Below are 26272 nucleotides of genomic sequence, written 5' to 3'. Positions count from 1 at the left end.
GGTCGCGTGCGGGTTTTCTCAACAAGACAGAACGCCCAAACCCCGAAAAAAGTCTAGTTGTTTCGGGTTTGCCTTGTAAGTAGAATTGGAAAAACCGACCTGGCCTGATTAACTCGACCCGAAAAGGCTGACCCAAGATCCAAAATTGACCCGAACTACAACTCCCAAATTTGACCCAAAGCTCGATTGACCCGACGCGACCCGAACATTGTTGACTAGGAACTGACCCAACCCAAAATGACCAAATTCGAAACCCCAACTCGAAAATGACGCGAAAAATTTAACTCTATTTGAACAAATAAATGGCTAATTTAAAAGTACACTTAATATAATTTAAGTTAAAATAAAAAATTAATTATCAAAATTAAACTAAAAATAGGTAATAATATTAAACGTACTTTTTTTTCTCTTAACCATTGACCCGAATATGAGTCTGGCCCGAAATCATCCGACCCGCTTGATCCGAAACTGACCCGACCAACATACTCGAAAAGCACCCAAAACAACTCAACTCGATCCGACCTGAACTAACCCGATAATATGATAACCTGAAATGACCCAACCCGAATTTGCCCGACCCAAACCCGTCTCGATTGACCCGTTTGTCAAGTCTAGTTGTAAACTTCATTTGGTCATCTAATCTTATGGTTTTCGGTTAGATTTCGTGAATTGGTTGACTTTGGTAGGAGTATTTTAGTCAAATTATTCTAGTATAACAAATTAAATAGGGTTATTTGATAGGAATTATCCAACCTATTGACCATCTTCTCATAATAATCCAAACTTCAATTTAACTCAAAATAAACCATACTATTACTCTCATTCTCCCATACTGCACTTGGGCCATTTTTTACCTATAAATTCCGGTAAACTATCAAGTCATTTTATTAAGGGTTATTTCATTGGAATAATCCAACCTAAGCATCATCTTCTCATATTAATCCGTCTTAATGTTTAACTGAGAATAATCTTAACTATTGCATTATTTAACTTGCAGTGAACTCGGTCCTTATTTGACCTGATACAACCTGTTTTCCAACAGGTCATATTTGGGTCCACCACTTTTCTATTTTTTGCTTGTTCCTTCCTCATTTCTTCTTCCTTCTTCAACCTCTTCATTCTCTCTGCAATTTTTATTATTATTATTATTATTATTATTATTATTATTATTATTATTATTATTTCTTCTTCTCCTTTATTTCTGAAACTCCCACATCTCACGAAAAAAAAAGACAACCCCAAATTCATAAAAAATCCAGAAAAAACCTAATTAATTAATTAACCTAATTGCCTACCACATAAACCCCAAGTTCATAAGATTTGCTACAATTGAAATAGCAACTCGTCACACTTGAACTCAGCATCATTTCGTTGCGAAGAGTTGATAAACAAGACACCCACCAGCATGTTTCTATACCTAAGAAGCTATACTATCCTCCTTCTTCCCTCCATTTAAATCAGTCACCCCTCTTGCAAACCAGATTATACTGCCACATAAACGCCAGCACCACTATCAGCCACCACAAAACTCATTCCCTAATTCTCTCACCACATACAATATAGAGGTCGTTAAGGTTACCATGACTCTAATTTGAGCCTTTTGCGGCCACATTGGCTCCCATGTATTGCATATCAACCGACATCAGAAGGCTATAAAAATATCGAGATAGAAACCGAAATCGAGAGTATACCAAATCAGTATCCTTTGCAATCGTGACAGCGAGAATGGTGTTGGTGGTGGTTGTTGAGTGTTTGGTATGACTGATGACTAGTTTGGTGATTAGATGCAGCGAGAGTGGGGGAGAGGAGATGCGGATATTGGTGATGGAGGGTGTTGTGGGGGTTTTGATTTTGGGTGGTTGGTGATTGATGATGGAGAAGATAAAAGGAGTGAAGATTGAAGAGGATGGAGTTTAGCTAAGACTAATTAAGGGTTACATAGTCGAGGAAACCGGTTCTTCAGGTTTTCCTTCCATGGGTCAATAAAAGTTAAATGATGCAATAGTTGAGATTACTCTCAGTTAAACACTAGGATGAATTAATATGAGAAGAAGGTGCTTAGGTTGGATTATTCGCATGAATTAATCCTTTTATTAAAGCCTACTTTCTTCTTCCTTCTCCATTAGGTCCCTTGTCAACAACACCACCAGTCTATGTACCACCCTCCACCCAGCTCACCACCACGCTGCACCTACCATCCTCAACCCAGCTCACCACCACGCCATACCTATCTACAAGCTCCAACTAGTCTTCATTATAACTGTTATAATTTATTATTTCCCTCCCTTTTTCTAATTTTTCAACAATGACCCAAAACTTCCAATCTTTGAAGAGAAACACCACCGGTGAAAACAATGATATGGATCTTGTTCTGGGTATCAGTTTCTGTAGCTCTTTATGTTTTTTTTTTCTAAACATCAGCATGGAAATTGCTGCTTTTTTAAGGGTGATAGGTCCATTTTATATACATTTTAACCCCCTATTTTACCTCTATTTTACATGTCATTTGCACTAATGTTAGTGTTTGCGAGCTAATTCCGTGTTCTACTTGTGCTTGCTTGTTTTCCATTGTGTTTTGTAGGAAATTAAGCTTTTAGTAGCTTTTTCCCATCAAAGTAGCAAGTACAAGAGTTCACGAGGCTAATGAGAGCAAGTCTTGATCATGCAAAGGAGTTTCGGGAAGCATAGGGGCATTTTGGGAAGAAATTGGAAAACCCGAGCAAGAGGAAACCAATCTTAGTTGGTGGATATGTAAAGAAATGAAATCCAAATGAAAGCCCATGATAAGAGTTTGCATTGGATGCCAAAGGATGCTTAAGATACCTTAGACGGACGCATTAAGACATAAGCATCGGATTCCGCATCAACATTAAGTGCAAAGTTAAGACGGAATTAAGAGAAATTTGAGAAATACCACGACCCCGATCGGGGTTGGGTGGCCCCGATCGGGGTTAGCCCCCTGTAGCTTATTTCCGTTACTCCCTTCACTCCTATAAATAGAAGCTTTGGTCGACACTTCTTGGACATCTCTTACACATATTTTTTCCATCTAAATTCTCTCTAAATCTTAGTAGTTAGTTTAGGTTAGCTTAGTTTAGTTTAGTTTGTTTACATTTCCTTTTAGCAATTACATTACAATTACATTTCAAGTTTAATTCCAAGTTACATTTCAAGTTTGTTCTAGTTTCATTGTTCTTCTATTTCCATTTCCATTTCCATTTCCATTCAAGGTAATTCTTATTCTATTTTCATTATGTTATTTATCATTTCATGTAGTATTAGTTTAGTTTATACTTTCAACATGTTTGAGTAGTTATATTTGTCTAAGGAGTAAGGGAAACCATGCATGATTAAGTAATATGTAAATGTGAAAATAAGGATAAGTTAATATTGTATAATTGTTTCTATCACATGTTTGCACCATAATGTTTAATCTATGTTTAAAGGCCTTATTCATTGATTAAGTTTGTTCATTCGTTCTAAAAGTCGAGAGGCATGGAACCGAATTAGACTAAGCATGTGTAGTAGGACGACCTAGTCATGGACGAGAGTTTCTCTAGGACCCGGTCTATGGTTGACACTAATATCGTAAGGTGGGTGTCTTTAAGCCTAAACATTTATCGTAAAATCGACTTCCTAACTTAACATGAGCATTTACATAATTAGCATGTGTGACCCGACCTCCCTAGACATTCTCTTTATTATTGTTTTATCATCACATCAAAACAAACTAATCAATCAACCGTTAATCTACCAAGGTAAAATTCAATCCATAACAACTAAATAATAACTCCCGTCTCCTTTGGGTTCGACCCCTAAGTACTACATTCATTTGTTGTCTAGGGTATAAATATTATCTTTGCATAGGTGTGCGATAGCCTATCAAATTTTGGCGCCGTTGCCGGGGAGACGGTTTTGTTTGCTAATTAGTTGTTGAATTTTATCTTATTTTATTTTGTCTCGAGGAACACTTGTTCCTTGTGATCATCTCACGGTTTTTTTGTAGTTTTAGTGCCTATTTTTGTAGGTGATAAAGCTATTGGCCTTACATAATGAGTTACGAATTCATCCCACAACTCCAAGATGAGCCTTTTCCTGACTATCTTGACCGATTCTACTACTTTTGCGATAGTCTCATCTCCTTTGGACATGTCCTTGATGGGGATTACTTGGGTCATTTCGTGCTTGGCGGCATGGATTCCGAGACCCGTGGATTGGCTCTAAAATTGAGTAATGGGAGTCTCTACTACATGATTGGGCCGGAACTTTGGAATTTCTTAGATTTCATGGCTTTCGAATGTCGGGAATTAGCACGCCAATTCCATTATTGGCGCATTGAAGAAGAGCTTAAAGTATTACAGGCTCGTTTGGGAAGAAATTCTCAAGGGAAACCGAGACGACGTGAGCCTATCTTCTCTCATTTTGGTTTTCTACCTCCCCATTGTGAGTCTTTTGCTATTAACGATTTTGAGCTATTGGATGATGATGATGGTCCGATTTTATCTTTTAAAATCCCCCCTAGTGTCATTCAAATAGAAAATGTAGAGACTCATGTTGATGACATTAACCCCATAGTAGATGAGTCACCTTCTATAAATGAATTTGTCGAGATTCTTTGTAATTCTAATGAGGTTTCTCCCAAGTCTTTTGACTCCCTTGACGATTCATTTCTAGAAGATAATGTTGATCCAACCGAGGTAGATAAAGGACTTAGTGATATTAATTTAGAAAATGAATGGGATACGCCTCCCATTATTGATGAGTCCTACCTCCTAGATTCTTCTTATCACCCATTTGAGACCATTAAGAATGATATTTTGTACACTAACGATTTATTTTATGGTCTTAAACATGATGCTCCATCTCTTGCTGATGAGAGGAGTGATTGGGTGGTATTGTTTGAAGTCTTACATATGAGCATTGATGAGATTTACAAATCTCTAACTTTGATCTATTATGCATATATCTTGTCAATTGCTTGCATATGTTTTCATATAGCTCATGCGCAGATATACGATCGACTTCTAAGGGCTTTGACGAGCTTTTTAAGAAACAAAAGTCCTTTCTTCCCAAGCCCCTTCTCAAGCTAGCTTGGGGGAGGCTTCTAAAATTTAGTATGCATTTATTTTCTTTATTTTCCGCATGTGTCATTTCCATCTCCCCTTGTTGGCTTTACTTGTCTTTTTTTTGTGGTCAACCCCGTTTTCACATTGAGGACAATGTGGTGTTCTAGCTTGGGGGAGGGATTTAGTGTGTCTAGTTATTTTATTGCTTTCAAATAAATTGAAAAATTGTTTTGGTTTTCATTTAGTTAGTGTAGATTTATTGAGAATTTTTGAAAAAAATTGTGTTGTTTTTGCTTCTAATTCTTTGCTTGTCCTACTTATGCCCTCTTGTTTGTCCCATTTTTTGCTTGATAGCTCTTGATTCGCTACTTTTGACGGGATATAGCATGCATGGGGATGTCTTGACATAGTAGGTGGGAGACGGAAATTAAACCAAGTAGGCTTGATCTTGACTTTTGGCAAGCTACAAAATTGGTAAGGTAGAACCTTCTTAAAGGCCATTTCATCTTTATTTGGTCTCACTTAGGTGAGTGGTAGGTCTCCTTATGGTGTGTGCTACATCAAAACGCACAAATATGGTCTTCTTTTCATCTCTTTTAAGCATTACTTTCATTTTGCTATACATTTTTGAAGCCAAATTCACATTGATAAATTTGCCCATTTTCTAGCCCTCTTCACATGTTCTTGTTTCCCTAGCTACAATATAAATAGCCTGCCCTTGTTAAGCTAGTAGCTAAGTTCTTTTGGTGATGGGATGCTCAAAATTGGGATGTTCTCTAAAGATTATGTCCTTGTGAATTGGTTGCCGAATTGTTGTTTTTCCGTAATTGTGAAGGTAGAATTGGAGCAAGAAAAAAATGATGAAAAAAAGAAATAAATGAAAAAAAGAAAAAATGAGAAAAAATGAAGAAGAAAAGAAAAGAAAAGATTTGTTTGATGAAGTTGATGTTAATAATAAGTGGTAGAAGAAGAAGAAGAAGTTAAGATTTCTCATATGGTTAATTATATATTTTGGAGAAATTCTTAAGGTTTGTAATGTAAGGTGTCATTTGTCTTCTAATTGGGCTATTTTGGGTTGGAATGAACATTTTCACATGGTTTTGTTGCTAGCTTAACATTAGCTCCACATATTCATAATCATTTGTCCCCCTTATGTCCCATATCACAATAAAGCCTTCTTCTAACCCTTTGGCTTCATTATTTGCTTGCATTTGATGGCTTTGCTTATGATTTGATTGTTTACCATATTAGATTGCAGGCACATTCTCATGATTCGAGGATAGCTTGAGTGATTATTCACAAAAAAAAAATGTCCTTTACACAAAATTGAGTTATGAGTGGATCGTGAGAGTCCTAAAGTCAAAAGATCATGCAAGAGCCGAAAAGTTTACTTGAAGTCTTCTACGCTACGCCGCCATGTAAATCGCATCCATGATTTTGCATATCCTTATGCCCATGTTGTTTCGGGATTTGAATCAATTGCTTGTTAGCTACTTGGGATTTGCAATGTTGGGATGATCTTGCTTGAGGACAAGCAAGAGTTTAGCTTGGGGGAGTTTGATAGGTCTATTTTATATACATTTTAACCCCCTATTTTACCTCTATTTTACATGTCATTTGCACTAATGTTAGTGTTTGCGAGCTAATTCCGTGTTCTACTTGTGCTTGCTTGTTTTCCATTGTATTTTGTAGGAAATTAAGCTTTTAGTAGCTTTTTCCCATCAAAGTAGCAAGTACAAGAGTTCACGAGGCTAATGAGAGCAAGTCTTGATCATGCAAAGGAGTTTCGGGAAGCATAGGGGCATTTTGGGAAGAAATTGGAAAACCCGAGCAAGAGGAAACCAATCTTAGTTGGTGGATATGTAAAGAAATGAAATCCAAATGAAAGCCCATGATAAGAGTTTGCATTGGATGCCAAAGGATGCTTAAGATACCTTAGACGGACGCATTAAGACATAAGCATCGGATTCCGCATCAACATTAAGTGCAAAGTTAAGACGGAATTAAGAGAAATTTGAGAAATACCACGACCCCGATCGGGGTTGGGTGGCCCCGATCGGGGTTAGCCCCCTGTAGCTTATTTCCGTTACTCCCTTCACTCCTATAAATAGAAGCTTTGGTCGACACTTCTTGGACATCTCTTACACATATTTTTTCCATCTAAATTCTCTCTAAATCTTAGTAGTTAGTTTAGGTTAGCTTAGTTTAGTTTAGTTTGTTTACATTTCCTTTTAGCAATTACATTACAATTACATTTCAAGTTTAATTCCAAGTTACATTTCAAGTTTGTTCTAGTTTCATTGTTCTTCTATTTCCATTTCCATTTCCATTCAAGGTAATTCTTATTCTATTTTCATTATGTTATTTATCATTTCATGTAGTATTAGTTTAGTTTATACTTTCAACATGTTTGAGTAGTTATATTTGTCTAAGGAGTAAGGGAAACCATGCATGATTAAGTAATATGTAAATGTGAAAATAAGGATAAGTTAATATTGTATAATTGTTTCTATCACATGTTTGCACCATAATGTTTAATCTATGTTTAAAGGCCTTATTCATTGATTAAGTTTGTTCATTCGTTCTAAAAGTCGAGAGGAATGGAACCGAATTAGACTAAGCATGTGTAGTAGGACGACCTAGTCATGGACGAGAGTTTCTCTAGGACCCGGTCTATGGTTGACACTAATATCGTAAGGTGGGTGTCTTTAAGCCTAAACATTTATCGTAAAATCGACTTCCTAACTTAACATGAGCATTTACATAATTAGCATGTGTGACCCGACCTCCCTAGACATTCTCTTTATTATTGTTTTATCATCACATCAAAACAAACTAATCAATCAACCGTTAATCTACCAAGGTAAAATTCAATCCATAACAACTAAATAATAACTCCCGTCTCCTTTGGGTTCGACCCCTAAGTACTACATTCATTTGTTGTCTAGGGTATAAATATTATCTTTGCATAGGTGTGTGATAGCCTATCAAAGGGCTTTATGGTGGCCTGATGACATTGTTGTCTTATCTCTTGCAACTCTCCATGTAATCGAGCTTCGTGGGACGATTCCTATTGGTTATTGGATGCAATTCAACCCTTTTCTTCTCACTTTTTTTTCCATTTTTCTATTGGTTATTGCAGTGTACACTAGATGTTGCTTTTGATTTGTAATGCAGCTACCAAATTGGTTGTTGTTAGTTTGCTATTGTAGTTTAATTTGTTAAGTGGCAGGGTGTGAGGTGGCTTCGAAGGTGATGGGAAAGTTGTGGTGGTTAGAAGTTGTCGGATCCAGGCAAAATTTTTGGAAAATCAATGGTGTTTTTTTAGCGTGGAGTCGATTCCGACTACATGAGAGTGATGAGACAAAATTATGTTAGCGGGAGAACGTTTTTGGGACGGAGACCAAAATTTATGGCGAGTTGGAGTGTCTGGGTGGGTGGTGAGTGGTGAGTGGTGGGTGGTGGGTGGTGGGCGTCGGGTGATAAGGGTGAAGGTGATGGGTGGTGACTGGTGAGGGTGAAGGTGGTGGACCGATTCCTGTTGGGTTATACGGAAGTTTATTATTATTAAGGAAAAAAAAAATTATTGAAAGTAACCCATTTAAAAGGTAACCGGTCACTTAGTCTATTTTGAGAATAGACTACTCAACGTAGGGTTTATTCTGAGATTAAATGTAGTTCGGATTATTTTGAGAATATCACCTATAGTTTGGATTATTACTGTCAAATAACCCAATTAAATAAAGTAATAGTGTTTTTTTGGCCTATTTTTCACATACCCTTGAATTTTTTTTTACCAATTTATCACAAGTCAAAACTTTTTTTACCAATTTGGCAACTACCCTTCACTTTTTTTTTTACCAATTTGTTGGCCAAAGATGTTGGTAAGGCTTTTGGTATACTTGCTGGTCTTGCTTCAGATTCATTCCCAACTTGGTTGCTTCTTCTTATTGGTTCTATTCAAGGTCTTCTTGGTTATGGTGCTCAATGGCTTGTTGTTAGCAAGACCGTCCAACCTTTCCCTTATTGGCTGGTTTGTTTTCTTCCTTTTTTCTTTTTTTCTTTTTTCTTTTTCTTGCACGCATACGCATCGTCGTCTATTACTCTATTATCCAACTCTATCTTGGGTAGGTTTTCGGGTGGGTAGGTCGGTCTAAGATGATACGGAGTATTTGGGTTGCTATCTTCACCTAACAATCCTACCTTCTTACCCACGACGTCTAATGATTTTCAATTTCGTAGCTAACAAATGATAACTACTCCTCCTTCCTAGTCAGCCTATGTTACAGTATACAATATATTCCGACTCCAACATCAGCTGAAGTTTTTTTTGGTTGAGATGGTTTCATGACTGGGTATCATTTGCACCAGGTATGAGGCGAGGCGAGGCCTGCAGTTGCATTCACCCGTCAAGCCCAAAGGGCATTCATGTTAGGGGCATGCTGAGAGTATAAAACCGATCTTGGGACTATGGCTATGAAGGATGGAGTACTAATAAACTTCACTTAGCTGCCGTGTCGCGTGTCTGACATGACACTTCGGCACTTCAATTTAGACCACAAAACAGGAAAATTCACCCCAAATAGCCGTGTCCGCGTGTCTGAGTAGCTAATAAATACTGTATAGTGTTGCACCCTTCTTGACAACAGCAAGCCTATCACATCCATGTTTTATTACCTAATTAGGCAGATTATTAGACACCCGTGTTTCTACCGCCACCTGATGGGCTCAAATTAGCTTTACGTAGATTGCACATTATTACTAGCTTTTACGGATTTGTCGTGATTTCAGATACGTACCTAACATCTCCCAAAGCAATTGTTTAAAAGTTCTGGAAAAAAAAAAAAAAATACGATTGCAATTTCATTTGCTGAAACTTTCTAGGTTGGTTTCCAAGTTTTTGATTCATCCAACACGTACTGATGTTGGTAATTTGATATCATGTCTACAGATGTGTATATTCATGTGCATGGGAGGGAATAGCACCACATGGATGAACACAGCCATCTTAGTAACATGCATAAGAAATTTCAGGAAAAACAGGGGACCTGTTTCTGGGATTCTCAAGGGTTATGTGGGTTTAAGCACTGCTATTTTCACTGATCTCTGCAATGCTCTTTTCTCTAATCGCCCTGCCGAGTTTCTCATGATGCTCTCTCTTATCCCTTTTGCTGTCTGCCTAATCGCCATGCTCTTCTTCCGGGAAGTCCCCCCATCCTCCACTCCCTCGGAAATCTCTCAAGAGTCTAAGTACTTCAGCTGGTTCAACATTATTGCTGTCATCGTGGCTATTTATCTGTTAGCCTATGATTTTATTGGTTCAAAAGGACATGTGTTTGACATTGCATTTTCAGTCATTCTCTTGGCTTTGTTGGCTACCCCTTTGCTTATACCGACTTACATCGGGTTAAAATCCTGGCTAGACTCAAAACAAATAGACAATGTTGAGGATCCAATCATTGAGCCTTTACTAGCTCAACAAGTGGCCAAGGTAGTAGCCGAGGATGGTTTAGTGAATGGGGATCTCAGGAAATCACAGCCTCTTCTTGGAGATGAACATACTATAGTCGAGGCATTCAAGACACTAGATTTCTGGGTTTTGTTTGTGTCATTTTTGTGTGGTGTTGGGACTGGTTTGACTATCATGAACAACATGGGACAGATGGGGGCTGCTCTCGGCTATTCAGATGTCTCCATTTTTGTTTCTCTTCTCAGCATTATGGGATTTTTTGGCAGAATCATTTCGGGAACGGTTTCTGAGTATTGCATCAAGTAAGTACACTTTTCCACTTCTATATTTTTTGCTTTTCTCATTTGAGAAGTTTATATTTTGTTGAGCGCTTAACCATAACCTTGATTTGACATTGGTCATTGGAAGTCATATATGGGGCTACTGGCTAGAGCTCAAAACTCGTCTTCTACAACATGGCCATTGGACTCTTTTGCAAACAATACTTTTTCATCCCTTATATTGTAAAGATCAGATTTGATATTGATGGTCAAACAATATCAACTTTGATCGACTCTTTCTCATAGAGAGTAATAGAATATACTATTTCCGTCTCAGTCATTTGGTTACCTTTTATATTTGTTGCGAGGAGTATTTTAATCAAGCTCAACAAATTATTTGGATGAAGGGAGTAGCTTTTTAACTTTAAGTTCATACTAGTTGACAAAAAAACTCAAATATGACTGAATATGATCGATGGAGGTAATATGATTCCACCATCGATCCGCATAATAAACTACCTTGAAAATCTTTGCTTAGTATAAGTGTATAATGATTATATGCTTAAAATATGTCATAGTGGGATCTGTGTGAGTTTGTAACTATTGCAAGATTTTTAGCCAGCCAGCCACTAGCATGCTGTTATGAGAAAAAGTATTGCCAGGAGGAAAACAGAGTACAGGCTGTTACTTTCTGTTACAAGGTTGTTGCGAGTTTGTTACAGCTCATAATTATCTGGCAGTTAGTTACTATTGGCAGGAAAACAACTAACTCTCTTGTATATAAATATAGCTGATTGTTAAGCTGTAGTAGTTAGTTCATTTCTGTTAAAACATTCTCCTTCTTTCAATCCAATCTCTCTGTAATCATTCAACAATCTATCAATAAAATACTCAATTCGATTCCCTTCTCGATTTAGGGTTTCCTATCGTATTTTAAGGTTTTCTCGATTAAATTCCTGATTTCCTTATATCAAGTGGTATCAGAGATCCTTCCTGGATTCTCTTGATTAAAAATGGCGCCGCGTAATTCAAAAAACTCTGATAATGTGCTTGAAGAAGTCACCCAATCAATGGAGGACAAGGTGAAGAATCTGGGTGAATCCATGATCAATATCGAGGCAAATTTGGGGGAATTCGTGAGAATTCATACTCAAGATAAAGCAGAATTGAACGCAGCAATCCAATTACAACAGCAAGGGTTAACTGACAAAATGGATCGCATGAATTCAAGAATTGAGCAAGTTTTGGGGCAATTGGTTGCAATGAGTTCTAGGGTTGTGAATTTGGAGAAAAATCATGGAAATTCTGGGCAATCTGGGTCTTTAATTTCTGGTAATACCACAAACCCTAATTCTGGTAATTTCCTCAATGCTAGCTCGAATTTTAGTCGTTTTTCTAGAGTAGAATTCCCAAAGTTCAGTGGTGATAATGTTTAAGGATGGATTTATAAATGTGATCAGTTCTTTGAAGTTGATTCCACCTCTGAGAATATTAAGGTTAAAATGGTGTCAATTCATTTGGAGGGAAAAGCATTGCTATGGCATCAATCTTTAATGAAAACTAGAGAATTTGGAAATTGGCCTGGTTGGGATGAATATAAGAGGGCTATAATTGCTAGGTTTGGAACACATTCTTTTGATGACCCCATAGCTGAGATCATGAACCTCAGACAGACTAGTACTGTGGAACATTATCAGGACCAATTTGATGGACCGTTAAATAGGACTGATTTATCTGAGTTGTTTCCTGAAGGGCCTGAAAATGACATACAAAACACTATTAGAATGCATAAACCCCAATCTTTAATGGATGCATTTGCTTTAGCTAAGCTCCAAGAAGCTACTGTATCCTCTTTTGCTAGGAAGAGTAGACCCATTTTGGATAAACCTTTTTCTGTTCCTCAGCACAACAGACCATACCCATCTCAAACACACTCACAGAACCACAGACCCACTGGAAACCAGAAACTTGTCACTGCTAGATTAAGTGAAAAGGAGATAGCAGAAAAAAGGCAAAACATCTATGTTTCACCTGTAATGAGAAATGGTCACCTTTACATAAATGCAAGGCTCAACTGCACAGTATGGAGATGGTGGTTGTGGTTGATGAGGGAGAAGTTATAGGTGAAGGAATGGACAGAGAAGGGGAGGGAGAACATGTAACAGTGAAGGAAGACTTACCCCCTCTCATTTCCTTGAATGCTATTACTGGAAATACAACTTACCAGACAATGAGAACAATGAGGGTAACTGGCAAGGTGAGGGGAAATCCTATACACATTTTAATTGACTCAGGCAGCACCCACAATTTTTTAGATGTCAATACTGCTGCAAAACTAGGATGTAAGCTTAAGAACACTTGCCCATTAGTTGTTTCTGTAGCTAATGGTGAAACAATTTTGAGTAAGTCAATGTGTCCCCATTCAACAGCAAGGAGCCAAGTTCTATACAGATGTGATGTTGGTACCTTTAGGAGGGTGTGAGATGGTTTTGGGTATACAATGGTTGACATCCTTAGGGCCTGTTTTATGGGATTTCAACCAACTCAGAATGGAGTTTAAATTCCAAGGTAAAAAACATGTGTTGCGAGGTTCTAAAGCTAATGCTACCTTAAAGTGGTTGCGTGGTAAGCAACTGGAGAGCACCTTGTGTAAACTGACGGGAGAAAATGAAGTTGCTCAATGTTTTGCTATTAGAGCATACTCCCTGAATGAGATGTGTGCAGGAGGCATGGATATGGATTTACAACCTGAAATTAAGGACTTAATGTTGGAATTTGGAGATATATTTGAGGAGCCAACCACACTACCCCCTCATAGAGCACATGACCATAGAATACATATTAAAGAAGGGGTCTCTCCTGTCAATGTAAGACCATACAGGTATCCAGTCATACAGAAAGATGCCATCGAACAGATTGTACAGGAAATGTTGAGCAGTGGGGTGGTGAGATCTAGCCAGAGTCCTTACTCATCTCCTGTGGTTTTGGTTAAGAAAAAAGATGGAACTTGGAGATTATGCATAGATTACAGGGAACTAAATAAGAATACTGTTAAAGATAAATTTCCCATTCCCTATAATTGAAGAATTGTTGGATAAATTGCAAGGATCTATGATATTCTCCAAAATTGATTTAAGGTCAGGGTATTGGCAAATCAGGATGCACCCTGATGATGTGGAAAAAACTGCCTTCAGGACTCATGAGGGGCACTATGAATTCATGGTCATGCCATTTGGTCTCACAAATGCTCCATCGACTTTTCAACAATTGATGAACACCATTTTCAAAAACTATTTGAGGAAGTTTATATTGGTGTTTTTTGATGACATTCTCATATATAGCAAAAGTTTGAAGGCACATTTGGAACATCAGAGGACAGCGTTTTAGGTTTTGAGGAAACACACACTGTTTGCTAAAAGATCCAAATGCACATTTGGAGCATCTGAGATTGAATACTTCGGACATGTGATATCTCAGGAGGGTGTCACAACTGATAAAGCAAAAGTAGAAGCAATGGTGAACTGGCCAGAACCTACTTCTATTAAAGAATTAAGGGGATTTTTGGGACTCACTGGATATTACAGGAAGTTCATTAGATTGTATGGCATCTTAAGTAAACCCTTAACAAATCTACTCAAGAAGAATGCTTTTGTCTGGAATTTAGAGGCTGCAAAGGCATTTGAAACCCTTAAACAGGCAATGGTTAATGCTCCTGTTTTAGTCCTTCCTGATTTCTCAAAGGAATTCACTGTGGAGACTGATGCTTGTGATGCTGGCATGGGAGCTCTGCTGTCTCAAGAAGGGCATCCAATTGCCTACATTAGCAAGGCATTTTCAAGCAGGTCATTGGCACTTTCAACTTATGAGAAGGAACTGCTTGCTGTAATTTTTGCTGTGGAAAAGTGGACACTTTGTGATCAAAACTGATCATTTCAGTTTGAAATACCTCATGGAACAAAAGGTCACTACAACTTTTCAGAGTAAATGTTTACCAAAGTTGCTTGGATTAGATTATGAAATTAAATACAGAAAGGGAGTGGAGAATGGAGCTGCTGATGCTTTATCAAGGGTGACTGGTCAGCAACTAATGGCAATATTGATATCTAATGTACAAGATGCACACTTGCAGGACGTCATACAACAATTAAAGGAGGGAAAAACACACAGGAGGTATAAGTGGGTGAATGAGGAGTTGAGGAGGAAAGAAGGCCTTGTAGTTGGCAGTGATGAAGCTCTCAGGAAAAAAATAATTACTCTTATGCATGACTCCCCTACAGGAGGCCACTCTGGGGTTCAAGCTACTGTTAAGAGAATTAAAAGTCTTTTTTATTGGAAGCATTTATCTAGAGATGTTAGAAATTATATTAGGCAGTGTGGGGTGTGTCAGAGGTGCAAGCCCATGTTACAACACCCAGCGCTGGGTTGCTACAACCTCTTCCTATCCCCGGAGCCGTGTGGGTGGACATTTTCATGGACTTCATAGAAGGTCTTCCAAAGTCTCATGGAAAGGATACCATCTTGGTGGTGGTGGATAGGTTAAGCAAGTATGCTCACTTCTTGCTATTAAGTCATCCATTTGCTTCTACCTCAGTAGCTCAATTGTTCCTAGATCAAGTTTTCAGACTTCATGGAATGCCTAAATCTATTGTCAGTGACAGAGACAAGGTATTCTTGAGTAATTTCTGGCAGGAATTATTTCGCTTACAGCAAGTGGAGTTGAGAATGTCATCTGCATACCACCCTCAGACTAATGGACAAACAGAGGTGGTTAACAGGCTGTGTTACTCAGACACGGCGACACGTGTCGGCGTGTCTGACACGAAATTTTTAAAATTTTTGGACACGCTGACAGGTCAACGGTGTGTCTTGACCGACATAATGGACACGACACGACATGTCAAAAAAGCCCTGCAAATTTTTTATAAAGAAAAATAAAATAAAAACAGTCAAATAAAAAAAAAATAACCCTATTAAAAAAGAAATAAATATAAAAAAGAAGATTGGTTAAGCAGATGAATAAAAAAAAAGAAGTAAATATGAAACATCAGCCTAACACCCCAGTACCCCCACTATTGAATAAAAAAAGAATTTATTTAAGAGGAATAAATAAAGTAGAAGCCCAAAGCCCCAAATTCATTAAATTTTGAAACCCAACAAAATCAATCAAAACCAAACCCTAATATTTGTAACACCAGCGCCGTCCTCTGCCATAGATGAAGAAGTGTATCAACTTGCCAACATTGTTCATCGGAAACAAACTCATTCATTGAGAATAGTTCCATGTAAGTTGTCGAAGCCTTCACAGAGTGTTAGTGTCGTGTCCAGTGTCGTGTCCGGCATGGCTGTGTCGGACACGTGTCACGTGTCGTGTCGGCCGCCGTGTCGTGTCCGACACGCCACCTGGCGGCCGTGTCGGAGTAACACAACATAAGGTGTATGATTGGTGAACATCCAAAGGAGTGGGCTAACTGGATTCCCCTGGCTGAGTGGTGGTACAACTCTTCTTATCACTCAGCTACACAAAAGACTCCTTATGAAATAGTCTATGGTCAGTCTCCAGCTAGCTGTTCATGTTCCTTATGTAATGGGAGACAGTAGAGTGGAGGCAATTGACAGAAGTTTGGGGGCCAGAGAAGACTCTTTGAAGATGCTTAAATTTCATCTCAGGAGGGCTCAAGATAGGATGAAAAAACAAGCAGATAAGAGAAGAGTTGAAAGAGAATTGCAGGTTGGTGATTTGGCATATGTTAAGCTGCAGCCTTACAGGCAGCAATCTGTGGTGCATAGAACTTGTGCCAAACTGTCTCCAAGGTATTATGGACCTTTCCCTGTGATAGCCAAGGTTGGATTGGTAGCTTACAAGTTAGAATTACCTCCCCAAGCTAAGATACACCCAGTATTCCACATTTCCCTACTCAGAAGACATGAAGGCCCCAATTCCACAGTTAGTTCTCTGCCTGAAATGGAAATGGATGAGCTGCAGCAAATCAGGACTGAACGTGCAGAAATTTTGGGTAGGAGATTGGTTAAGAAGGGTAACACTGGAGTTGTATATGTCTTGGTCAAATGGGCCAACTCAACTGAAGCAGATGCGACCTGGGAACCATATGATGATATGAAAAGAAGATTTCCTAACTTCAATTTGGATTTAGCTTGAGGTCAAGCTTATTAAGGGGAATGGATTGTTATGAGAAAAAGTATTGCCAGGAGGAAAACAGAGTACAGGCTGTTACTTTCTGTTACAAGGTTGTTGCGAGTTTGTTACAGCTCATAATTAGCTCATAATTAGCTGGCAGTTAGTTACTATTGGCGGGAAAACAACTAACTCTCTTGTATATAAATATAGCTGATTGTTAAGCTGTAGTAGTTAGTTCATTTCTGTTAAAACATTCTCCTTCTTTCAATCCAATCTCTCTGTAATCATTCAACAATCTATCAATAAAATACTCAATTCAATTCCCTTCTCGATTTAGGGTTTCCTTTCGTATTTTAAGGTTTTCTCGATTAAATTCCTGATTTCCTTATATCACATGCGTGATTTTAGGCTAAATGCCCATCACGTTTTGTTAATCCTGCAAGCAACATGCGGTTGTTGAGAAACTTCATTCTGTGGGCTTGTCAAATTTTTAGTGACCGTTCTTCCATTGCGTTGAATTGCTGGAAAGTCTAAAGGAGAGATAGTATATAAAAGAAACGTGAGGGAAACATCCTGGATGCCTTATGTTATTCTTATTGACAATAAATTCGTAGATTTGGTCTGCTTTGAAGACGTGGTAGATTATTGATAGTCTTTTGAGATTGGAAAATGAGATTCATGTAATATGAATTGTCATTGACAAATTTTCTTAAACAGTCAACCAATCCATTATTTATTCGCACTTCAATTTCCAACTGAAAATTATCTGTCACGGAGGGAATGTAATATAGGTGTCACTAGAAACATTTAGGTGAAAGTTGCCCACAAAATGGAAAATGTATCAACTATTTCAATGATTGAGTTGAAAACTTCTTATTTAGGCTCTGAATGGTTTATGTTTTAAGTTGCATTTTTTATTGTTCTACCGGATTTCCTTTAAAATCCTTCTATGTTCGAAGAATCTCTCCCTCTCCTTATATTTCGCTCCATTCAGACAAGCCTAGCCTAAATGTCAAATGAGGCGCAAGGCCAATATAATATACGAGGGAGAGGATTCGAACTCGTGGCCTATTGTCGAGATACCTCTGTCTTAACCACTAGGTTTAGACCTCTTTGGTAATGTTGAGCTTGATTTATGTTTTAAGTTGCATTTTTTATTGTTCTACCGGATTTCCTTTAAAATCCTTCTATGTTCGAAGAATCTCTCCCTCTCCTTATATTTCGCTCCATTCAGACAAGCCTAGCCTAAATGTCAAATGAGGCGCAAGGCCAATATAATATACGAGGGAGAGGATTCGAACTCGTGGCCTATTGTCGAGATACCTCTGTCTTAACCACTAGGTTTAGACCTCTTTGGTAATGTTGAGCTTGATTCAAGCGGTGTGAAACTACTTTCACGTTACTTGAAAAAGTGATCCAACTAATTTTTGCCTTTGACTGAAAAATATCATCTATTTTGAATCATCTTCATGTTCTTTTCTTTAAACTATATATTTGAGATCAGTGGTGAAGCGGGGGAGGACTACCAGGGGCGTTCAGCCCCGCTGAAAATCATTACTTAAACTTGCAATAAAGTTAGTCAGAGGAGCTGTTATTTTCTTCGTTACTGAGTATGTTGTGTCTTTACACATTCATGTTCACTACAGAGTCATTGTGTGACTGTTTATAACTCTGCAGGAGAGCTGCTATCCCTAGGCCTTTCTTCAATGCACTGATGCAGCCTCTCAAATCTTGATCGCTATAGGTTACGTCATAATGGCAATGGCACTACCTGGTAGCCTTTATATCGGTTCCGTCATAGTTGGCCTATGCTATGGCGTTCGCCTAGCAATCACAGTTCCTACTGCCTCCGAACTATTCGGGCTCAAATATTACGGGCTGATATACAACATTCTCATCCTGAACCTGCCTCTGGGATCGTTCCTTTTCTCGGGCCTTCTTGCTGGCTTGTTATATGATGCACAGGCTACCGTCACGCCCAGTGGCGGGAATGAGTGTTATGGTCCACATTGTTATCGGCTTTGCTTCCTTGTCATGGCCGGTGCTTGTCTTTTCGGGTGTGCCCTCGATGTTTTGATGGGTATCAGGACCAGGGACCTTTACAGAAAGATCTCGGCCAGCAAACGATCGAAATTGGTAGTGAATGGAACATGATTGTTCGTGTCATTCGTCTCATTTTTGAAATATTGAGCGTAGCTGAGAAAAATGACACGTCTGGAGATGCAATTTTGGAACTTGTGCTTGTTGTAATCTTGTAAACTTGAATCAATTGATGTATGTGATGAACAAGGACATATAAGTCTTAATGGATATGGATATACATACTCATTTTTAATTTTTGATTAGCAACAGTGACGAACAAGGACATGTAAGTCTTAATGGATATACTGGCTAACCATGGAAACGTATCTTTGATGGTTTTAAACGTGGTTGTTAGTTTGACAATCTTGACTACAAGTCTACAATGTATATACGGGTGGTTTCAACGTTCAAGAATTGAATAATTCACTTTATATACTACGGAGTACTCCACACACATAACTTGTTTTTGCCATTGCCCCTTTATCAAGTTTCTCAAAACTGGTAGCCACCTCGTTGTCGCTTTGACAATGTGTGTTAAAAAACCCCATAAAATTCGCGAGTAACAAACTAGTTTATAAGTTAAAACGCGTAATTGTTTATAATATCAAACTTGTGAGGGTGATTTGCTATATTCTTACTGGATTTACAAATGAGCAATTTGGGATAAACCGAAAGAGAACGCGTCGCAAAGGACATGGACTTAAAAATTCAAATCAAGGCTAGAGCCATCAAGGCTGGTTTCCTTCTGTGAGGAGGACAAAATAGATTAAAATGAAATCAAGAATACTACCCTCTTCAAGAAACTCAGCATAAGATCTCTAGTATGCACAAATGGTCCGAGAATCAAAATTAATCAATCAATTGTATGCCAGTACATACCATCAAGTACATCAGTTCGATGTCCACAAAATAATCACATTCGTGTTAGGAGCTGCCTTATTTCTTCCATTCCAAAGAAAGAAACAATAAAAGCACACAAACTAGGCTTCCTAATGATACATTCAAATGTACAGGCAACAAATTAAGGGGGAGTCTCAAAATTATATGCAAGCATCGAACAGACATTCAGGAAAACAAATAATACTCGTAGTTATGATGCGCAAACATGTAGCTGTTTCTGTCCTGTGAAAGCTTGTCGAAGTTGTTGATAACCATTCCTATAATGCTCAAGAGAGTAACACAACTGTCTGATCGCCTCCCTTTTTCCTTCAGCCGCTTCCATGATCAAATCTTTCTGCCCCTCAACCTCTTCTCTCAGCTCCTCTACCCTCATACTCACTTCTTCTGCTTTTTTTCTGAACACCTCATTTTCAGCAATCGTGTGTTGCATTTGGATAATTTGACCTTCTTTTTCCCTTACTTTGGACTCAACTTCTTCTTTCTCAGTCAGCAAGCTGGCATATTTTAGCTTGTACCCATCAAAATCACTTTCCAAACTTTCCAACCTAGCTGTCTTATCAGCAATATCTGCCTTCAGCTGTTCAATTTCATCATTCAACTTTGTTTCCAACATCCCATGCTGAGTTTCCAGAGAACGGCAATGCACTTCCCACTCCCGTAGTCTCTCCTCTAAGCCAATTTTTTCATCAGACAATCTTGAAATTTCAGCATGGAGCTGATACTTGCGGTTGGCATCAGATAACTCTTCTTTCAGCTCCCTTACCTCCTTTTCCCGGTCACTGAGACTCGTTTTGTACCTTGCAATCCTTTCTTGCAACTTGGATGCCAGTCGTTTTTCTGTCTCAAGCATCCGTTTCCAACTGGCAGAATCCTTTTGAGCCATTTTAAGCAAATCCTGCATTTTACGAATACTTTCAGTGGATTCTCCGTTCTCCTTTCTTAACTTCATCAACTCTTTTTCGACAACTTGGAATCTGCCCCTCCTGTTTCTCAACTCCTTAACTAGTGCCTGAATTTTATCTTCTGGTCCAGAAACATCTAGATCCAATGTATTACTGCTTTCATCAAGTGCATCTTCATTTTCAGCGTTAAGAGAGGAGCTATTTCGCAACGCAGGGAACTCAAGGGGCAGATTCCCCATGTGTTCTAGTGATTTGCATTTTTGGACCTCTGTTTTCAGATTAGCGATCTCTTCCTCTAATTCAAAGATTTTTTCCTTTGCCATCTTTAGTTCTTCCTCATAACCAGCAATCCTAGAATGCACATCATCAAAATTCTCACTACTGCTTCTCCTAAAGGACCCAATTTTATTATACTGTTGTCCTTGATTCTGAAACTTTTCCTTGCCACAAGACTCAATTTCAGGTTCTGTTAACCTTGTCTGCGTCCCTTCTTCACCTGCATTTACTGTCATTCCAGGATAGCCGTGTAACGAGGATATATCAGATTCGGTCTCAGAATCTGATATTGAAGATGTTTCATCTCCTCTTGCCGATCGATCTGGTCCACTTCTCCCATAGCCAAGGAAGAAGTCAAAGCCAGCGGCTCGGTGACCAATTCCACGGCAACCCATCTTTGGATCTTGAGGAGTCCACGCAACAGCTGCTGTTTCAGAGCCTAAGTCAAACCCAGAAGACCCCTGAGAGTGTAGTTCGGGCAGTAGGTGTTTCCTCATGTCTCCAGTCAAATGCTCATACCGCTCAGCCAATAATTTATATGTCTGATAGAACTCCTCCACGTGAGAGAGTAACTCCGGCCGTCTCTGGTAATACATTTCAGCCTTTTTAGCAAAAGAATCCCCATCCCCATCAATTAATGTTAGCATACGTTTGTAATTTTGATCCATATCTGCAAAAAAAAAAAAAGAAAAAAAAAACGATGTGTCATCCTGTAAAGGATTTGTAACCGACATCTATCAAATGCCAACCATTGAAGATTTGAAGGATCAATGCAATGATTCACATGAAGAGATTTATTGTTTCATCTTTCATCAAAATAACTACCAATGTTTTTTTATTGGTGAAGAAATAACAACTGATGTAGGCTAGTATATACTCGTATATATATATTTGTATAATTACTATAAATGCTTTGCAATTCATCGTTAATATCTGCAGAAAAGCGATGTATCATTCTTATTCTCCAGAATTTTTAGATGTCCAGATACTTCAGAGTGCATCATGCACATCATCCGTACAAGTTACAAATTTTGTAGTATTGCTCACCATCTAGATTTTCAGAGAGCCACTTGATATTTCTTGGACCAATATGACTGTCCCACCACCAGGAATTTGATTTCCTTGACCCCAGTCCTTTGAGGGACTTCTTTGTGTGAACCTAAGGTTATTAAATAGATCAAGGTTAATGCTTGAGTTGCAAGATATTATTTCACAGCGTAGAGGCAAATAATGAGTACACAGAAAGAAATGCACGGCTGGCATCGAGTTTGAAAATTGAAATAAACACAGAAGTATACAGAGCAATACAGTAATCTTCATCAAACCGTCCCATACTAAAATTTGTGTAAATTATACTGATGTAGAATTCGTAGGTTTTGAACGAACGAATTAGGGTTTGTAAAACTGGCAGCGGAATAATATTTAAAATGGATTGAAAATCTTGAAAACTAACGAATAACAGGCTGTTTAAGAATTGGATCGAATGATATGCGTGAATTGGAACAAGGTAACCGGATAGGATAGTGGATCTCGTTCTAACCTCGCAAGATTATAGCTCAACCTACTAAACTTCAACCTCTCAAGGAAGAAATAAAAACTAAAAACTAAAAACTAAAAACTAACCTCGCTAGATTAATTTGACAGCTCACAATATGTAAACTTTTATTAAAAACTCATCATCTGAATAATCTGGAAAATAAGGTCACAAATCAGCCTTATTTATAGTCCTACTCGATGTCAGGAATCTGACTACAACTTTAATACCTTAGGTTGCTAATTAAGCTATCTAACTCTTTCCTAATCTAATTAGGAAACTTATTTAACTAATAATTAAAAATACAACTAGAATTTAGAAATCCCATAACAACTAGGATTAGGAAATAACAAGTTTTCCTAACTTGTCTAGGATAAGCTAATTTTCCTAATCTTATTCGAAAATAAAAACTAATATTCTAAGTCCTATACGGTTTAGGATACCGTTTCTTCTAGTTGGCCTAGGAAACCGTATGTTTCCAGCAGCTATCATTGTACACATTTATCTACAGAGGTTTACTATGTAGGATAGGTCGAGCGGAAAAACCCTTTGTGGAGCATTGCTTTAGCCAAGATATGGCCAAGTCCTAAAATATTTTCATGAATGAAAGGAACAAAGAATTTCCAAAACAATTGTAGACATCTACAAGAGTTACACCATGGAAAGTAACTTATGATCAGAGCTCACTGTACATGACACCTACATGAATTCTACCACTTAAATTTACTTACGGTTACTACTTCCATCCTATTTATATCGCACATAGCCAATTCTAGAAGGTAGTATTAACTTACAAAGATATTACATAACCAATTCTATATGAAATAACCGAGTGATGTTTTCTTACCGATGAAGAAGCCATAGATTATCACCCAAATGTATAAAGAGTAAAGATATCCAATGATGGGAAGATTTATTATTCACCTACAAGCTGTGCAAACAACAAATTGAGCAGCCTTACAAGTGAAGATTACAAAAATAGACAGAAAGATAAGAAAATGAAGGAATTGTGAGACGATCATCTCAACCACATATTCGAACTTGGGACCTCTACCTTATGAGAAGACCATCCCAAACAAAAGCTTAAGCTAGTGGTTAAACCCAGCCAATGGTTTAATATCCTAATACGAATCATAATTTTTGAGCAACTGCACATTATACCTTGCCATTTTATTGGTTAACTAAGGAACCCCTTGTTTTTGTCTAATACTATGAGTAAAATAACTACAGAAATAGGGTAAGGTTACAATTATTATCCTAAATGCGATTCCCGATTTTTGGCTAATTTAAAAGAAATATTTATTATTATATAAAACTCGTCAAATAATCGGGGGTATCACTCATTAATAAACAAAACTTAAATGCCAAACTTTTACAAAGAAGTTACATACAAATTGTGAAAATAAATCTCGAGTCCTTTTGAACAGCAATAAAAATCCTGTAAGCAAAATAAAAGGACAAGACCTACCCCCATGGTAGCCCGGAGGAGAAACTCACATGTAAAAATAAAACATACAGTTTAATACAAACGCTCCACGACTAATCTCAACCTCGAACACACTCCATACAATTGTCTTAGTAGAATATTATTTTCTCACCGGCATAATTAATCAAACTCGTAGAAGTATACAATGCTCACACCAATGCTCAAACTAAAGTAACCGGTATCCAAATATCGTATTCTCGCCGCTGACCTTAGGTCAAAGACCACAAATCTCAATACTGGTACCAATATCCACAACAACATTATCCCAGTGCCTCAATGGCTCCCGCAAATTGCGAGGTAAGGAGGGGTCAAATGTACACAACCTTACCCTTGTGTTAGCAACGCAAAGAGGTGGTTTCCGAATGACCCATGATGAACATTTCAACGAAAACTGCCTCACTTCACAATAGAAAGAGGCGCAACCACTTTAGTGAATTATTTTGCTTTATTCCATCATAGTTCAAAATCAAAGAGTAATGAATCTTTCGCCGTACGAATATTCATCTCAACATAAATATCATATTGTCAAAGCTTCAACAAACTATGGGACACGTAAGCCTCGTTTGGGTAAAAATAGAGGGGAAGGGGAGAAAGAGGGAATGGAAGGGAGGGAAGAGAACGGGAAAAGAGGAGAGATGTGATTTCCATCTAAATCTTTCTTTTGTTGGAGAGGAAATAATAATGTGATTTCCATATTTTCAATGGGGCCAAAGACTCATTACTCTTTGGTTATGGATTATAATAGAATAAATCAAAATGGCTCACTAAAGTGGTTGCGCTTCTTTCTTTTGTAAAGTGGCGGTCCTTCGATGCAGTTCTCGACGCAATTTTCATCTTGGGTCATTCGGAAACAGCCTCTTTGTGTTGCTAACACAAGGGTAAGGTTGCGTACATCCGACCCCCCCTTACCCTGCAATTTGCGGGAGCCATAGAGGCACTGGGGTAATGTTGTTGTTGTTGCTGTAGAAAAATGGAAGGATCTATTTTCCCTTCCCCTCCAAATCCCTGCATTTCCCTCCCTTACCTTTTCCTATAAATCCACCTATCCAAACAAGGCCTTAAAATACAAGGCTCTTAGCTACTTATCCACATGTGGAGGTCAAAGGAAATGACAATTCGAAAACAATAGAAAAGCCTTCCCATATGATTATCCCAAGGCTCAAGCCGCATTGTTTGGATATCAAAATGGGAGGGAAAGGTGGGGAACGGGGAAGGAGGGAAGGGGAGGTGGAATAAATGGGCAAATGGTTAAGAGTTTTTTCTCCAAATCTTTCCGTTGTTGGAGGGGAAATTATTTGTCTTGGAGAAGGGAAATGGAGGGATGTATTTTCCCTCACATCAAAATCTCTTGAACCCAAAATTGGCTAACCAAACACAGGAAATTGTCTCCCTCCTAATCCCTCCCCTTCCCTTCTCTTCCCTTCCCTTCCCTTCCCTCCAATTCTCAAAAATACTTGGAGGCTTAACTATGTATCGAGCTCAACCAGGTAGACTTCAATAAGCAATTATTCAACAACCTCCATCCAAATACACTAGAAGCAATATTGATATAATAAGAGAAGGAATCCAGTAAGCGATCACATCCTATTGTCGCAATCATGTAAATACCAGAATTTATATACGAGTAACTCTACTAATAATACTTAAATTATACTCCCATGAGAAAACCATAGCATTTTATGAATATAATAACAAAACTTGAGCTCATAATCAAACAATTACCAAAATAGCAGTAATGATAATAGTAAGGGAGGTAGAATTGTGTTACCTTTAAACAGTTGACTCAATCCAAAATAGTAACTGCAAATCAAGTTGTTAATTTGATGAAATTGATCGAGAAGATAGATAGATAGATGGATATGAATTGTGTAATTTTGTCCCACACAAGTACAAGGCACAAGGCAAGGCACAAAGTCAAAATCAAACCAATTTTGATCAATGCCTTGCACTCGAAGCGCTTTGTTCAGCCGCAACCACAAGGAAATGAGGAAAGGGGAGTTGTGTTGCCAGACACTTTCTCTCATTTTTAATCACACAATATTAGAGAACAGTTCAACATTCATTATATTTATTCATTTTTACGATAGAGACCAATTAAACTTATTCTACTCGTAATTAATAGCGCTAGAAGAAAAAAATGACCAATTTATGATAAATCGA

At 38.1% G+C, this 26272-nt stretch overlaps 3 protein-coding genes across 4 annotated transcripts; 2 read left to right on the top strand and 1 right to left on the bottom strand.

Moving 5' to 3' along the window:
- The first annotated feature begins 4193 nt into the window (after positions 1 to 4193).
- On the top strand, positions 4194 to 19420 carry LOC141629592 (protein NUCLEAR FUSION DEFECTIVE 4-like). The gene is made up of 4 exons (XM_074442568.1): positions 4194 to 4892; positions 8878 to 9099; positions 10018 to 10838; positions 18610 to 19420. The coding sequence occupies exons 1-4, from the start codon at positions 4194 to 4196 to the stop codon at positions 18665 to 18667; spliced, it is 1800 nt and encodes a 599-aa protein (XP_074298669.1). The 3' UTR covers positions 18668 to 19420.
- LOC141629591 (protein NUCLEAR FUSION DEFECTIVE 4-like) lies at positions 18688 to 19086 on the top strand. Its single transcript, XM_074442567.1, has one exon. The coding sequence runs from the start codon at positions 18688 to 18690 to the stop codon at positions 19084 to 19086; it is 399 nt and encodes a 132-aa protein (XP_074298668.1).
- A 418-nt stretch (positions 19421 to 19838) lies between the features above and the next one.
- Positions 19839 to 26151, bottom strand: LOC141634437 (protein NETWORKED 4A-like). 2 transcript variants are annotated; one of them, XM_074446619.1, is made up of 4 exons: positions 25881 to 26151; positions 23474 to 23557; positions 22140 to 22251; positions 19839 to 21762 (listed from the first exon to the last, which is right to left on the bottom strand). In XM_074446619.1, the coding sequence occupies exons 2-4, from the start codon at positions 23486 to 23488 to the stop codon at positions 20105 to 20107; spliced, it is 1785 nt and encodes a 594-aa protein (XP_074302720.1). In that variant the 5' UTR covers positions 23489 to 23557; positions 25881 to 26151; the 3' UTR covers positions 19839 to 20104. The 2 variants fall into 2 exon arrangements, with proteins under 2 accessions (XP_074302720.1, XP_074302721.1); XM_074446620.1 differs by lacking the exon at positions 23474 to 23557 and having other exon boundaries at positions 25881 to 26108.
- Between the last annotated feature and the right edge of the window lie 121 nt (positions 26152 to 26272).

The sequence above is a fragment of the Silene latifolia genome, chromosome Y (assembly GCF_048544455.1).
Source record: "Silene latifolia isolate original U9 population chromosome Y, ASM4854445v1, whole genome shotgun sequence".
NCBI lineage: Eukaryota > Viridiplantae > Streptophyta > Magnoliopsida > Caryophyllales > Caryophyllaceae > Silene > Silene latifolia.
Note: the sequence above shows the minus strand (reverse complement) of the source record. Positions and strands in the feature narration are given on the sequence as shown.

What these genes read in the sequence shown, in the direction of transcription:
- LOC141629592 (XM_074442568.1), top strand. Translation starts at nt 4,194, where the DNA reads ATGGATTCCGAGACCCGTGGATTGGCTCTAAAATTGAGTAATGGGAGT. An exon ending in ATGAGAGGAGTGATTGGGTG is followed by an intron (nt 4,893 to 8,877) that starts GTATTGTTTGAA and finishes ATTTATCACAAG; the next exon opens with TCAAAACTTTTTTTACCAAT. An exon ending in AACCTTTCCCTTATTGGCTG is followed by an intron (nt 9,100 to 10,017) that starts GTTTGTTTTCTT and finishes TCATGTCTACAG; the next exon opens with ATGTGTATATTCATGTGCAT.
- LOC141629591 (XM_074442567.1), top strand. Translation starts at nt 18,688, where the DNA reads ATGGCAATGGCACTACCTGGTAGCCTTTATATCGGTTCCGTCATAGTT.
- LOC141634437 (XM_074446619.1), bottom strand. An exon ending in GCTCTCTGAAAATCTAGATG is followed by an intron (nt 21,763 to 22,139) that starts GTGAGCAATACT and finishes TTTTTTTTGCAG; the next exon opens with ATATGGATCAAAATTACAAA.